This window comes from Electrona antarctica (assembly GCF_951216825.1).
Source record: "Electrona antarctica genome assembly, chromosome: 23".
Taxonomy (NCBI): Eukaryota; Metazoa; Chordata; class Actinopteri; order Myctophiformes; family Myctophidae; genus Electrona; species Electrona antarctica.
In genome coordinates this window covers 943817-960050 of record NC_136804.1, presented here as the reverse complement: position 1 = coordinate 960050, position 16234 = coordinate 943817, and the positions used below count along the sequence as shown (strand labels likewise).

Here is a 16234-nt window from a genome sequence, read left to right as displayed (position 1 = left end):
CTATTCTTCAATCTTTCATCATACTATATTACCGTTATGTAATACTATTCTTCAATCTTTCATCATACTATATTACCGTTATGTAATACTATTCTTCAATCTTTCATCATACTATATTACCGTTATGTAATACTATTCTTCAATCTTTCATCATACTATATTACCGTTATGTAATACTATTCTTCAATCTTTCTGTGCAGGCATTCTTTCAGCGGGCAAAACTGTAAACTCTGAACTGGAAGTTCATTTGGAATTTAAAAGGACCCTTCAGAGAGAGAGAAAGCGGTCACCTGTGCCACTTAAAAAAACACCAATAAAGGAACTTAGCATAGAAGCTGCTTTTGCACTTAAAAAGTAATTGCATAAACAAGCCCCGTCTGTTTTAAGCTGGAGAAACGGAGGTGGACTAAAGGACACGAGAATTGAAGGTAGGGGGGCTGGCACTGGAGCAGGAAGGACCTTCCAGTGGCCTAAAGCAGAGATGAGCCGTCTGTGTGCGGTTGGATTCGCGGTAAAGTCAGGAGGATTTGATTGGTGTAACCACTCAACCAGATGGATTTCTCTTTTTTTTCTCCTTTTGATGGGGCTTTTGGGACGAGCCTGGTCTTCCGTGGGAAGAATGGAAGCCTAGTCGTGTTGCTGCCTATCATAAAACGTATGGCAAATTGTCTAAAAAGTGATTTGAACACGGGAGCTATCGATCCGTGAAGCGTGGCTTTATGGTTTTGTCAAAACCATTATGATGGAACATTTCAAGAAATCTTAGGTTGTTTCTTTTTTTTTTGGATGTGGAGTTTGCTGGCTGCCCCGTGATTACATTTTGTCGAATAGATTTGGAGCGAAAAAAGGGCTGACTTTTTATTGAATGGGTGGCATATTGATTTTCCTTTATTTTATTTTTTTGAGTATGTGGATGCTTGAATAGGAATATTTTCTTTTTTTTGGTTTGAAGTGACTTAACAATGGGAATCTTAAGTGCTTAAGTTTCCTGGCTCATTGTAGATTTTGCCTTCCAGGTGTGTCCTATATACCTCTAACGGTCTAGGGCTGGGCACTATCGTTATTGTGATATGAGACTGGAGATAGTCTGTAGCTTGGGATATCGTGGTCTTAACCCATGTAGGCCTGACGTCGAAATAAAAAAAAAACGTTCGCTCTGAAAGAATATATATTCCAAGATTTGTGCCGCATTTTTACGATTCTTCAAAAATAGCAGACCTACAAGCTTGTAGTGCGCCACTCGGTGGCGCGCTATGAGCTTGTAGATCTGCTATTTTTCAATAGCTAAATTATAACATAATGTTTAAAACACCAAAAGGGGTTCCCACCCAAAATGGGTTAAGCCTTATGTTAGTCATTCCCAAATTGTCAAAAATGGACTATCCACAAGCTCACAACGTGTCACATCACAAGGCATTGTGAGCTTGTAGATCTATTTTTGAACATTTATGAAGATTTTTTTAAAGAAAGTACCCCGTATTATCACAATATCGATATTGAGGTATTTGGTCAAAAATATGGTTATATTTTTGTTCACGTCGCCCAGCCCTACTATGGTCTAACCCGACAGAACCTCGTCTTAGTAGCATCCATAAAGCTTTTGCTGTCCTAGACTTGCAGATAACATGACATTGGTATCATTGACTGTAATTATTGTTTTTGTCAATGTTACCCGATTTATATTTAGTGCTGGAAGTTGCTAATAAGGTTTCTTAAAGAGGTCATTCACTACAGTGATTATGGATTTACTATTCCATTCAAGAATGTTCTTGTTTTGCATCGGTGCAGGCCAAATGTTGTTTTGTTTGCGTTTCTTTTTTTCAGATGGAAATGAACATAAAATGGACCCAGGCCTGGAATTTCATAGCTTTAGGGACAAGGCCACATACCTGGCCTTTGGTGGTGTCCTTTTTTTTAAAATTTGATACACAGGCTAAATGTTGCAAGTCTATGGAAATAATGACCCAATAGACCGGTTTTCCAGCATTTCATACCAGGCTCAGAATCAAAGACACCCCTGGTTGTTTGTTTTAGCATGTATTCCACTTGATCTCAACAGAATGTCTAAAAACCGTATAGAGGGTATGCGCGTGACATCATCATCATACCAGGAAGTTATGTGGGAATGCCTACTGAGTGGCAAAACACTAATTTCTGGCCTTGACAGCCCCATACATCCAAACAGAAAAGTCCTATTTCATTGCATGAACTGACTTGAAACAACATTAAATTGACTTTGTCACTCACTTTGCCACTCGATCTGCCATTCACTATATGCATGCGCATACCCTCTATTGACACGAAAGAGCCAGATGAGAGAAAGGGGTTGCAATCAGCCAGGGGAATGCAGGTGGGCATCGAGGGTGACCGCACGGCGTATCTCTTTGTGAGAGGCATGAACTGAAGCCAAATTGAGGGAGCATGGTGCCCATGGCCCTTCGTGAAATTCCCGCCCTGGTCGGAAGTTCGGAACAAAATGTAAATAAGAGAAAAATAAGATGGTAATGTTATGTAAATAATGTTTTTAGAGTTTAGCGCCTTTTTTTTATGTCATTCCCATCTGAAAACGATGAATTGGAACCTCTGTGTACAGCTCATTGTAAACATTGTCCCTTGTACAGAAGTCAATCATTGCAATGCTTTTATAAGTAACGGCGCCTTTTTGTGACAATTCAGGAGTTTGAGAAATTGATTATGCAATGTGAATTGCAAGCAATACTGTGAAATGACTTGTCAAACAGTCCCCCACTCCCCAAAAAAGTTATCATTCTATAAAGCAGTGGTTCTCAAAGTGGGGTCTGGGGGCCCCCCCAAGGGTCCCAAATGAGGAACAGTTTAACCCTTAATTCCTAGATTAAGGGGTTAAGTGGATCTAAAAGATCATCGAGCTTCCATTGTAGATTTGCTATTGTAGCTAATTCTTTGCCTATGACATGCCCGCAACAGGGACGCCAGGGTGAAAGTGGTTAACTTCAATATTATTTCACCAGCTAGAAGGCAATCCAATGATAGAATATACTGTATAATATTAGGGTTCTTTCCCCCCACCCCATCTACAGTATAGATCGTTGTAGAATCGTGTGCTTAACCCATTTTGACCTGAGATCAGATTCTAAAAATGTCTTCTACATCCTGACAGTTTACTGAAAAAGCTATGTTTCTATGTCAGTCGTTCTTCGATTCTTCAAAAAATAGCAGACCTACAAGCTCGTAGCGCGCCACTCGGTGGCGCGCTATGAGCTTGTAGATCTGCTATTTTTCAATAGCTAAAGCATAACATAATGCTAACCGCAAAAGGGGTTCCCGCCCAAAATGGACTAATCTAGTCTTAACAATTAAGATGTTCCTTCATGTGGGTCCCTGGCACCAACTCTTTTCAATGGGGATCCATGGCTTAACATGCATCAATTTGGAGGTCCTCGATATGAAAATATTTTAGAACCACTGTATTAAAGTTAACTCAATCAGTTCTAGACGAGTCATCTACTTTTTTTTTTAAAGTCCTTGCTGTACTATACACTAAAGTTGTGTAAAATGTCCTTTTTCTTTTCACGTGTTCACATTTGAATGAGGCAAATCCACTTGAACCTCTTGTGTAGCTGCTTGTTTTCTCATAACCCCTGTATAGATATGACCACACCACCACACTCATAACTGGCTGTTCAATGTCATTCATGGCCTTCACAAGTTACAACCGAGTCATGTGTAGGCCATCACTTGTGATTTGTTTTACGGCGTTGACTAAGTCTGTTTTCTCCCTTCAAGAGCTATGCTTCCACTGTATTGTGAACATGACAATGAACCGACATAATGACAGTCAACCAAGCCCTATTTCACATCTCAATGCTTTGCTCGAACTTTAATATATTTCCACCCTCCACAGCTGTTTCCTTGATATTGTCATTTTACATTGGAACCACAGTACCACAGAGTATTTAGACTGCCTGGGAGCACTTGTGACTCTTTGGTTAACGGATGTTTTAGTTCTTATAATTTATAATCCACTGAAGTAAAAACAAACAGCAGCTGTGCAAAGTCATGATACCATGGGATATGAAATCCACTTTAAAAAAATCATACTTTGTTTACCTCAATATGATCCATTCTATTGCTTTCATCACATAATTGCTAATACTAGCAAATTCATATTTACCCTGTTTGTTTTTTTCAGTAGACCGTGGGGGAAAAAGCGTTTGCACACATTCAAGAAATATTTATGCCAAATGAATTGTTCATTGAGGGTGAATTGTCTTGAGATCTTGATTTATTTTTTGATATTGCAACAAACCTGTTAGACCATCTGTTAGTACCAATAAAGTGTTTACTAATCTGGAGCTAGTAAACTCAATAGTTTTATTTATTTTTTCATTACTTGTATCATGTTGTATTCAGCGTTAACTATGTGTCAACAGAACCATTTTAGGTCTGCTGCAAGGAGTATTGTCCTAGCTAATTTAGTGTTTCAACCCATTAAGACCAACACAAAAATGGCAGATGTACGCACATAGGAGGCCTTAGCTATGTTTCACCAGTTTCAATTGAAACAGGCCTCCACGCTCCAACTGACCGCCAGGCATCAGTCAACTGAACTCCCCGCCACCCTTGGCGCTCGCTGCCTTGCTCTCCCACGATGTTAAGTTACACCTATTTCCTGTTGATAACCTGGGTAAAATGTGCGGCATTGGGAGGTTAAGGGGAGACACTTTATTGTGAAGGGAAGACAGGATTAGGAGAGGTGCTGTTGCTGCGTGATTGTCGAGAGTAATGGCTGTGCGCGATATAGAACGGTCTAAACGATTTGTATCAATACGGCTGTATCAACAGAATGTGATAGATATATATATGATCTTGAAACGGGCCTCCAGATTCCTAAGGCTGCCCCTGTGTACGCAGCGTGTCACTTCATGCCTCAATGTGAGCTTGTATATCTGGTATTTTTGAATGACCAACGCTACAATCTAAAATTACAGATGCTTTCCTGGTTTTAATGGGTTATGTCAGAACAAGTGGCCTTGCTTGATTTTTAAAGATCCTTCATAGCCAAATTGATATGGAATTAAAGGGCCTATAACATAAAATTCAACTTTTTCAATTTCTTGTGTTTTTGGGGCTCCCATGTGTGTTTTCTATCCCCACAAATAACCAATTTTGAACAATCAGGCTTTCATATCATATTGGTGCTTTAATGGAAATTGCTCTCAGGAACAGCTCAACAGATTTTGTCCTCATCGTGATGTCATCAATGTCACCCTAATTTGTATAATTCCTCCTTCAGTCTTCAGTTCCAAATTTGCATTTCCACTTTGTTTACAATGTCCACCATTGTTGATTTTCCAAGCTGGCATGGAATGGAAACAAGCCTGGTTTTATCTAGCATCAGTATTATAATGACTCAAATATTAAATAATCTGCATATCAGCACCCCCACCACCTCAGGACATTGTGGTACTGCAGCTAAAACTGCTTTCAAAGTCCAGAAATAAATTACAAGGACTGGTTATATCAGAGTGGTGACTGAGGCTCAAACCATTAGAAATAAGTTTGAGGGACATAGACAATACGATAATAAATATTAAAAGCAGTTTTAAAATGCATGTTATTTGCGCTTTAAATAAACCTTAGGTTCAGTTTATTCACCGTAGCAACCTCTACAGCACACATCGCATGATTTCACAGCAGCATTTAACATAAAAATAAACTTATTTTGGACATTTTCAACCAAGAAATTAGATTATCAATTTTCTTTAAACCCCCTGTCCCATTTGTTAAAACTCCCAACAAAAATCCTTCTTTGTAGTCAAAGCGTCTGCTGTTAAGATGGTCATCTGTGTTTGTATGTACAAATCTCATGTCACGTCCCAGAATGAGTTGACTTCCTCCGACAGGGCCTGTGATCGTCCTGATTCACGTGGCCATAGTGCCACAGTCACTGGTAGAGCCATGCGTCCTTAGCCCTTAATGACCGCAATGGGTCGAAGTTTGATGGCTTTCTTGCTAATCCCAGCATTATGGCAAGTGTCGACCACATCACACACATTTTTGTATGATCCTGGAGCCTGGAAACAGAAAACGACCGAAAAAGTATTAGACCTACACTGACCATATCAAAGCACAAAATGTCATCAAATATGTATTTGAAGAGCGAAATTATCATTTCAAATGAACAGTGTTGATTTCGTCGACTAATACTACGACAAACATGTTCGACTACCTTTTTTCACTGCATAAAACTAAATGAAAACAAAGCCATGATGACTAAGACTAAATATATAGACTATTGTCAACAAATAAGAAATGATTACATAGTAATATTTGTCAGGTGAAAGAAGCACTGTCGACGTGTTCTTGTCTCCGTTGTGTTCTTTTCTCCCCCCCGTAACATGTATGTTTCTGTGTCAGAACCTCGTGGCCATGTTCGTTTCCGACGTTCTGTTCATCGTGTTCAATCATGGTGTTTTGTTGTGGCTTTGCTGCAGTTGGCTCATAACTTAGCTGTGAGCTGTCTGTCTGCCACCGTGCCACGCACCCCTCACCTTGGCTGCGCCATTTCACCCGCGTTTAGTTAGAAGTTATATTGAGTGACGTGTGGACATTGCAAACGTGTCAAATAACTGTAGTATGTGCCTTGTCGGGGACTCTGTGAGCTCTTCCCCGTGAGTGTGATCTGCTCTGCACTGTGTGGCTGGCAGGGGTATTTTTGCCATTGCTTGCTGTCTCATTGGCCAGAAGCAGCCAATCAGGACGTCGCTACTATGATGGGCAACCATTAACCAATCACGAGGTCACTACTATGATGACTAAGTCATCTATATTTCATGAGCTTTCATTAGTCAGGTTTCACCTGACAAAAAAAACTAGACTAAAATGTTAGGAAGGGACTAGTGGACAAGATATCCAGTATAAGTCAGTTTACACTTGGTTGCATGCTGAAAATAGCCGATCTACAAGCTTCGTGAGCTTGTAGATCGGCATCGTCATTGCGACGGCATCAAGGCCCACCAAAAATACATTTTAGTTGACTAAATAAACTAGATTTAGTCAACTAAAATAATGATATTTAGTTGATTAAAACTAGACAACTAAAACATTCCGGGTGTCTAACTAACTAAATAAACTATTCGAGACTGACTAAAACTAAAATCTAAATTTGCTGTCAAAATCAACACTGCAAATTAAGTCTTTTGGGGTTCTCATAGTTACCTCCTCCATGACCAGTTTGGGTGAAGCTACTCTGATGGCGATGCCCTTGTCTGCCAAGCTGTCCAGGACGTCTTGGAAGTCAAAGTTTCGGCGAGATTTAGCTCGAGACAAAGCACGACCCTGTGGAAGATCAATGTGAATTGGTGCATTTGTTCAAATTGACAGATTACTTGTCTTGATTACGTAAAGCTAGATTGTATTTCTACTCAACAAGATGCAGTGCATAGCATCTTGGCTGAGCAAATGTCGAGGGAAGTTCGATTGCCAGAGCAAACCGACATCAGCCTGGCGGAAACACCACACCATTATTTGACCTTTTTTGGTAACAGCAACTATACAGACTGATGTGTCCTGATTTCTAACCGCCATCAACCTGGCATCCCTATTTTAACCCATTTAGGCCCGACATCGAAATAAATAAAAAAAAGTTCGCTCTGAAAGAATATATATTCAAAGATTCAAAGACCTACAAGCTTGTAGCGCGCCACTTGGAGGCGCACTATGAGCTTGTAGATCTGCTATTTTTCAATAGCTAAAGTATAACATAACGCTTAGTTAAAACACCAAAAGGGGTTCCTGTCCAGAATGGGTTAAAACGGTTTTCCAAAATTATACATTTAAAAATAAAATAGCAGATAACAGATATAACCTCACATGTCGCATCACGCAGGGATCATTTTGTAGATTTTTGCACGGTTATATAAATATATAAAATGTACCGTTTGTGTGAATTTTGTACTTAGTGAATTGGTCAAAACATCAGTAACTAAGCAGTGGTCTAGGACTCTCCACTTCTGGGCTCTACTGTACACTAACAGGATCTTTGGCACAGTATAAATCAGACAACACATGAAAGGCTGCATGACAAAGTGAAAGAGTGTCACATGGGAGAGTATTAAGACATCAATCCAACATATTTGCTTTGGGGCTCATTCTTCTGATAATACACGTAAAGTTAAAACAAGGTCCTACCGCGCCGTGGCACGTGGTGCCAAAGGTCTCCGTCATGCCTTGCTCCGTTCCAGTCAACACGTAGCTGCAAGTGCCCATGGTCCCTCCAATCAACACCGGTTGGCCTGTAAGCTGCAGAAGAACACAACTTGACAACTGCTACTCGAACGCGCGATACAAAGCGATGCGATAGTGTGTCAGCTATTCTTCAATTTATTTTAATCAGGTATACCTATTTAAATACAATTTATTTATCTGTTTAGTTTTTTTTTGCATGCAAATGTTAAATGTATTCAAATACGAACTAATGAAACCCCAAGTTTTTCAATTATATTAGAAACATGTTGCACTTTTTGACCACCCGACTGTCCAGCATTGGACCCAAACATCTGGCAAACGCGGTCGCGCTCTACAAATGATACCCTACAAAATACACCTTACGTTGATGCCAGGTCATTTTAAATGGAAGGCAGTCCAGTCCGCACACCGTTTCTCAGCTCCCAGGAAACTTTATTGAAGACTGAAGCAACAAAGTTTCCACCCTTACGGGTCTTCGTCAGGTATGAATGAATCACCCCATTCGACTGGTATCACCCCATATAATCGGCGAAATCATCCGTTATCAGCACGTTTGGCATCCTCACTGTTCAGTATGTCATTATCTGCGATTGTCATTATCACTGATGTCCTGACGGAGGCGCGCCGTGTCTGGTGGCCATGAGCTACGTGAGGCACCGCCGAGCGAGGCGCTAGCCGAGCGAGTCGCCGTGCCGAGCGTTGCGAAGGCCACCAGACCCGACTCAGCGCCGTTCGAGTTACGTCCTGATAGACAGAGAATAGTATATATTAGTAGCTCCTAGTTCCATGCACCAAAATGACACGTCCACCAGGGGGAAACCTTGACCAGGCTATGTGGTGAGGATGCCAGTATCAACATTTGATAACAGATGATTTCGCCGATTATATGGGGTGATACCAGTCGAATCGGCTGAATGAATACTAAACCTGCCTATTCCTGGATGAGTGGTGGGTCCCTACTCCCTACCTGGTAGTCCACGGCGATAAGCGGGTGGTGCGGGGGGAAGGCTCGGGTGGAGCCCTTGCGGTGCACCAGCAGCTGCTTCTGCTTGCCGTCCACCATGTGCTCCTCCACCTTGGCGATGTTGTGAGACACGTCGTAGATGACGTGCATGTCCAGGTCATCGGGCGTGGTGGTGAACACTTTGGCGAACGCCTGGGAGACATCATCAGATTATTATCTCTATATCACTTTACAATCCCTTCCCTGTGATGTTACCAATAGGCCTATCTCACAGCCCGCTTTCCACGCCCACTTCCGGTAAATAGTGGTGTCTTTAACATTAGCATTTACACGTTTTTTTCTCTGGAGAATCTAAGTACATTTTCTAATGTAAAAATGTGACAGACCAATATTATTATGAAGCAAACAAGATGGTAAATCAGCTCGAACAGATAGAACAAACCTTACCTTGAGAAAACAAAAGTTGTAGACTTCTTAAATTACCTCTGTTAACATGTAGCGTCTATGGAGTGATGTCACGCTATCACCACTAACCCCGAAAGGGGGCGTATTAAGGGGGGCGGGGAAATTCTGTGAGATAGGCTTATAGGACGAGGAACCAGACAGTCTTGGATTGAAATACAAATTTGAGCATTCATTTAATATGTGGCGTCAAGGTTCTGTCAATTCATTCATTCCCCATAAGCAAATATATGTATGTCTGTAAATTCTGCCTGAACTAGCTCCACAGACTTCAAATCATTGTATACATTGTCGTGGGATGGCATCACTCGCCGAAAATAGCCGCCCGTCGACGACGAACACCATTACGTATGAATTAGGCGTAAATGCCTACAATGTTGACAGAGTGAAATTGTTCCAGGTCTTAACCCATTCTGGACGGGAACCCCTTTTGGTGTTTTAACTAAGCATTATGTTATACTTTAGCTATTGAAAAATAGCAGATCTACAAGCTCATAGCGCGCCACCGAGTGGCGCGCTACGAGCTTGTAGGTCTGCTATTTTTGAAAAATCGTAAAAATGCGGCACAAATCTTTGAATATATATCCTTTCAGAGCGAACGTTCTTTTTTGTGCTCCATGCCTCTGTGGAGGTACCATACCTGTCTGGTGAGGAAGGTCATGGATGAACGGTTGACCCAGGCGTAATTTCCAGCGGCGGCCATGCCCTTCAGGTAGTCCTGGCCTTCGTCGGAGAAGATGCGAGCACAGGCCAGCTGCCGGTCGTTCACAATGATCTTGTCCCTTTTCATGGCCTTCTCCATGGCAACAAGGGCGTCTGAATAGAAGAGACTTGCACTTTTTTACTAAATGCATGTTTTGTAATACAAGTAAGACGCGCAAATGCGGGAAGCGAACGCAGCTCGTAAATTGCAAAAACAACAATTAAAATAAATTACGAAATTTTTTAAGGTTTTTTTTAAGTTCTCTAAAGTTTTAAGTTTTTCCTTTTTAAGTTAAGTTTTTTTTAAGTTTTGTGTGTGTGCGTGCGTGCATGCGTGCGCGTGCATGTGTGTGTGTGTGTTTTTGTGTGTGTACAGCTGCGCCCTCTGGTGGTGGGCGGGTGGTGTTACAGCGTGACAGACAGACACACACACACACACACAGACATGATCTGCTGGGTCTCATAGTAAATGCTCACTGCGTTCGCAATTAGACTTACACAATGATCTGGTTATGTAAACACATTAACCCTAGCAACCCTATTCTATGGCATGTCATCGGCACAAAAAAAAGGTTTCTATTCATTACCAGAGCAACAGCAACTCCATTGTTCCTACTGTACTGTGACTGTGAAGCAACTGTGCAAACGAAGAAGAAACAGCGCCTACCTGTGGCCACCTGGTGCCCCAGTCCTCTGCTGCCACTGTGGATCATGACACACACCTGGCCCTTGTGATCGATGCCCATCTTCTTGGCAGCGTAGTCGTTATAGATCTCGTCCACCACCTGGATCTCGCAATAGTGGTTCCCTGCTCCTAATGTACCCAGCTTCAGGAGACAAACCGACATAGGATTATCACCACACGCTGCCCTGTGCATTTGATCGACAATGATAGTTTAAATCGATTGGTTCAATAGAGGGTATGTGCGTGACATCATTATCATACCCCAAAGTTATGTGGGAACACCTACTGTGAGTGGTGAAACAATTATTTCTGGCCTTGACAGCCCATACATCCAAAAAGAAAAGTCCTATCTGATTGCATTAAACAATGTTAAACAACATTAACCCATTCACTCTATTAACTATTGTACGCCTAGACAACAGCTTATCAGTAATATGGTTGTTATTATTATTACATAGGGTAATATTTTATAGTTAATAAGACCTGAAACCAGATTTGACAAATCTCTTCTAAATCCTGACAGTTTTCTGAAAAACCTATGTTTCTATATATGTGGTGCTCAAACTTCAAGGACCCCCAAACTGATATGTATTCGGCACTCTGTGCCGTGCTATGAGCTTGTATATCTGCTATTTTTCCCAACGGCTAAAGTTTAAAATAATGGTTTAGTTAAAGCTAAGGAAGCTAAGGTGACACAGATACATTCCAGGTCTTCAACCCATTCTGGACGGGAACCCCTTTTGGTGTTTTAACTAAGCATTATGTTATACTTTAGCTATTGAAAAATAGCAGATCTACAAGCTTATAGCTTATACGAGCTTGTAGGTCTGCTATTTTTGAAAAATCGTAAAAATGCGGCACAAATCTTTGAATATATATCCTTTCAGAGCGAACGTTCTTTTTTTGTTATTTCGACAACAGGCCAAAATGGGTTAATGGGTTCAGGATGTGTACTAGTCACCTGCGGCAGTCCTCTTTTCTTGGCCTTGTTGGAGACCTTGTTGGGGTCAGCCTGCAACATCCTGCCGTACTCCTCGCAGTGCTCCTTGTCCTCAGCCCAGGCATAGCCCTCCCTCAGGGACCAGTCCACGCCCATCTCCAGGGCCTCCTCCAGGTCCCTGCACAGCGGACACATCCGCAATGTTCAACGTATCGCTAGTCACAACTAGGAGGACTCATTAGCACATTGGTGTAAGAGATGTTGTAAGGGCCAAATGAGTATAATAAGTCAAACTAATTTGTGACCATGGGGTGGCGCTGTTATTCTTATAAGCGTCAGGTTCACTGGCATCTGTAGGGAGGATTGACCCGGAAGGGCAATGGTTTTTGACCGCAGGTACGTCACTGTTGTTCAAACACTGTGGAGCGAAATGTTTGTTTGTCTGAAATGTTTATTTGTTTATTTATCTGTCCCTAATTATGGGTTGTTTTGTGCAGATACTGATGCCGTACTCACTGCTTGGAAAATAAATGTGTCAAAAGCAACAGGAGCTGCCTGTGTGTTTATTATCGCAAAATGGGACTGACACTCAGCACAAACAGTATGGCATTGGACCAGCGCGTCAACCAGGTCCATCTATGGGATCAATTCCTCGAGAGCTAAGACGGGGCTCTCATAGATGTAACGATGCCATTTTGTCCTTCCTGATACCGGTCATAGCTTGCATATAATCGGTCCATTTGGTTCCATTTTATTGTAATTATAAAAACGTTTGAGAACCTTAAAATACAATGTTTTACTTACTTGGCGTTCATGGGGATGACTCCCTTGGAGCCCACTCCCACGGGGATGTGGTCGAACAGGGCCTGGGCCAGTTGCTCTTTCACAGGCTGAACGTCTCCCTCGTCCAGGTTGGTCCTCAGCAGACGCACACCACAGTTGATGTCAAAGCCCACACCCCCTGCACACGCACACGCACACACAATGTGGCCAAATTGAACTTGTAATAACTTAAGACACGATGAGCACAACAATACAGTGACGTAGAGTCTGTGGGGGCCGGGGGGCCAGGGCCCCCATGAGGAATTGGACCAGGGATCTTGGCCCCCATGAGGAATTGGACCTGAATATATATTCGCCTCGGTTCGTCCCGTTTGTGCTGCATCAGGTCGCGCCCGTTCGCGCAATTCTCGTCTTGCATTGACTGTGTATACAATCGCGCCGCTCTAACAATCTAAGTCTGGCACCTTAACACGTCTGTTTTCCTCACTGTCCGGGGCGGGGGTGGTGGGGGTTTTTTTCCCCGCGGGGAAAAAACAGTTGTTTTTTCCCTTGAGGATTATGAAAACTATTCGTCCTATACATGTCTTTATTGTTGTGCTCATCATGTCTTATATATACAGTAGATCTCAGATGGAGCATCGCTGTTGCATGCTACTGTAAATCCTCTCCAATGTAAACTAGAGCCCAACTGAATGATTGAATCGGTTTGGCAGATATATCAGCCATTATCTTACTTTTTTTTTTGATGACATCCGTATCAGCAATTATCGGTATACACTGCAGCTAATTATGTCCTGATTGTGTATTTCACATGCTTCTTCATTATATAATTATAGTTTATATACCGGTACTTCATTTAAATGTTTCATTCTATTTATTCGATTGCTCCTATGTTAAAGTGCAAAGATATCTTTTTCTGATGGCGGGGGATATACAAATCTGGCATCGGTAGAATTCTGCTCCAATATTCATGTCATGTCAAAGGCTGCCATGTTTCAGTCTCACATACCTGGAGACACCACAGCATTGGGGTCAGTCATGTTTCAGTCTCACATACCTGGAGACACCACAGCATTGGGGTCAGTCATGTCAAAGGCTGCCATGTTTCCGTCTCACATACCTGGAGACACCACAGCATTGGGGTCAGTCATGTTTCAGTCTCACATACCTGGAGACACCACAGCATTGGGGTCAGTCATGTTTCAGTCTCACATACCTGGAGACACCACAGCATTGGGGTCAGCCATGTTTCAGTCTCACATACCTGGAGACACCACAGCATTGGGGTCAGCCATGTTTCAGTCTCACATACCTGGAGACACCACAGCATTGGGGTCAGTCATGTTTCAGTCTCACATACCTGGAGACACCACAGCATTGGGGTCAGTCATGTCAAAGGCTGCCATGTTTCCGTCTCACATACCTGGAGACACCACAGCATTGGGGTCACTCATGTTTCAGTCTCACATACCTGGAGACACCACAGCATTGGGGTCAGTCATGTTTCAGTCTCACATACCTGGAGACACCACAGCATTTGGGTCACTCATGTCAAAGGCTGCCATGTTTCCGATGGCAAATCCATACCCAGAGTGGCAGTCAGGGAGGCCGATGGATTTCTGTGGATGAACAGTTATCGTCAGACTTTACAGTCCCTCTGAAATGCTGTGAATGGCGTCAAATGGCAGTATACTTACATGCACTATTCCAGGCAGCGCTGCAACATTGCCGATTTGTTTCATGGCTGGAAGGAATCCACCAAAACCTGAATGGAAAAGGCATGGAAATACCTGTACTTAAGTAGTAGAGGAGGCTGAACAAACAGTCAAAAAGGACACGCACATCTATACCTATAGGCTGGGTGCTGGATCACATCTATACCTATAGGCTGGGTGCTGGATCACATCTATACCTATAGGCTGGGTGCTGGATCAGAAATAAAGTCATAAAGAAGAAATGAAAAATCCGCACACCAATTGATGCTCCCAAAATAGCTTTACTTTAATGGTAACGTTTCGGGCCGCAGCCCTTCTGGAAGGTCTGAGGAAGGGCTGCGGCCCGAAACGTTACCATTAAAGTAAAGATATTTTGGGAACCTTAATTGGTGTGCGGATACAAGTACGGATGTACTTAACGCATATTCATATATACTTAATAATAACCAGTAAGACGCCTGAGGGCGAGAAGCGACCTCGCCCTTTAGGGCGTGCACGCATCCGCCTCGCTGACGGCAGACTGCTGGGCGAGCACTGGCGCTTTGGCATGAGAGGTCAGATCAACATGGAATGAATTCTGTCCTGGCCATATAAGGAGCATGTCTTGAGTGTACAGGGTTTGGTGAGGTCAGATCAACATATGGAATGTCAGAAGTTCAGGTCAGCTCCATCCAGGGTTTGATGAGGGCCCAGGTACGGCCGGGCCTTAATTTTAGGGCCTGTAAGCCTGTTGAGAACTCTAGTTTCTGTATCTTTGTCCAGATGGTATGAGGTTGAAATGATCAGTGTGAATTGTTATTGAAAGTGCTAAGCGTGTGATGGCCTTATTGTTCATATCAGAGTGTGGGAAGTTGACTGGAATCCCCCAGGGGTGAGGGGTCTACACACTAGGACCCTTCTTTTGTCCCCTCTAGACAAAATATATTGTGGTTAAGTCAGCTGAAGGTGTCATTCAGTGTGAAACGATGCTGATGATGATGTGTCATGATGTTGGGTTTATAGTTGCCAGTGCCACCCACCTCCTCCTCGGCAGGCATTGCGTAGCTCCTCAAACATCAACTTCTCAAGTGGATCGTTGACGTAGAAGATCCCTTCAACCTGCAATTAAAGGGAACCTGTCAAATGACGTGTGTGGTGGTGTCTGAGAGATGCATACAATCCAAGGACTGCCCCTTTAGTGTCCCCACTGTTCATTTTGGTCTGACTTATGCCTGCTGCCTGTGATGATGGATACACTGAATTCAGACAGATTCCCATTTTCCAGTGCAGAGGTCCAACTCTGAAACTGTGTGTGTGTGTGTGTGTGTGTGTGTGTGTGTGTGTGTGTGTGTGTGTGTGTGTGTGTGTGTGTGTGTGTGTGTGTGTGTGTGTGTGTGTGTGTCACAGCAGCACCTCCAATAGACTCAACATGTGTGCTAGCTAACGGCTGACTCACTGGATCACAACCAGTCAACTAGCTAATAAAGCTACAGCTAGCAAAGCACATTCATTCTGTTTAGAGCCGGCTGACCTGCATGTTAGGAACAAAGCCCTTTTTGATGCGCCAGCAGTTCTTGTCAATCTTGTCCAAGTACTGCAGCTCATCGTTGTAGGTCCTGGCCATTGTGCTGCTCGTACAGTCAGGCAATACAACACATATGATGCAAAGCGTTGAAATGTGTATACCCTGCTTCAGTGCCAAGTTGCCAGCTTCGCGATAGCTACGGAAACACCGGAGGAACACACGTCAAACCAACGAAAACGGTTTATGTAAC

General features: G+C 42.8%; 2 protein-coding genes across 5 annotated transcripts in view; one reads left to right on the top strand and one right to left on the bottom strand.

Moving 5' to 3' along the window:
* Window positions 1–4334, top strand: part of xpot (exportin, tRNA (nuclear export receptor for tRNAs)) — a 44104-nt gene extending 39770 nt beyond the window's left edge. For both annotated transcript variants that reach the window (XM_079493986.1, XM_079493987.1), the window contains exon 25: window positions 201–4334. In XM_079493986.1, coding sequence (XP_079350112.1) covers window positions 201–227 — 27 coding nt within the window. In that variant the 3' untranslated portion in view covers window positions 228–4334. The remainder of the gene's footprint in view (window positions 1–200) is intronic.
* A 564-nt stretch (window positions 4335–4898) lies between these two features.
* rtcb (RNA 2',3'-cyclic phosphate and 5'-OH ligase) lies at window positions 4899–16221 on the bottom strand. 3 transcript variants are annotated; one of them, XR_013788991.1, is made up of 13 exons: window positions 15991–16221; window positions 15500–15578; window positions 14463–14530; window positions 14285–14384; window positions 12787–12943; window positions 12004–12160; window positions 11025–11184; window positions 10296–10471; window positions 9197–9385; window positions 8173–8283; window positions 7201–7320; window positions 5618–6056; window positions 4899–5065 (listed from the first exon to the last, which is right to left on the bottom strand). XR_013788991.1 is itself a non-coding variant. In XM_079494400.1 (12 exons), the coding sequence occupies exons 1-12, from the start codon at window positions 16081–16083 to the stop codon at window positions 5949–5951; spliced, it is 1518 nt and encodes a 505-aa protein (XP_079350526.1). In that variant the 5' UTR covers window positions 16084–16221; the 3' UTR covers window positions 5406–5948. The 3 variants fall into 3 exon arrangements, 2 of the variants coding, with proteins under 2 accessions (XP_079350526.1, XP_079350527.1); XM_079494400.1 differs by lacking the exon at window positions 4899–5065 and having other exon boundaries at window positions 5406–6056; XM_079494401.1 differs by lacking the exons at window positions 4899–5065; window positions 14285–14384; window positions 14463–14530; window positions 15500–15578; window positions 15991–16221 and adding an exon at window positions 13823–13869 and having other exon boundaries at window positions 5407–6056.
* Between the last annotated feature and the right edge of the window lie 13 nt (window positions 16222–16234).

What these genes read in the sequence shown, in the direction of transcription:
- rtcb (XM_079494400.1), bottom strand. Translation starts at nt 16,083, where the DNA reads ATGGCCAGGACCTACAACGATGAGCTGCAGTACTTGGACAAGATTGAC. An exon ending in CAATGCCTGCCGAGGAGGAG is followed by an intron (nt 14,531 to 15,499) that starts GTGGGTGGCACT and finishes TTTTCCATTCAG; the next exon opens with GTTTTGGTGGATTCCTTCCA. An exon ending in TGACCTTCCTCACCAGACAG is followed by an intron (nt 9,386 to 10,295) that starts GTATGGTACCTC and finishes GATGTCTCCCAG; the next exon opens with GCGTTCGCCAAAGTGTTCAC.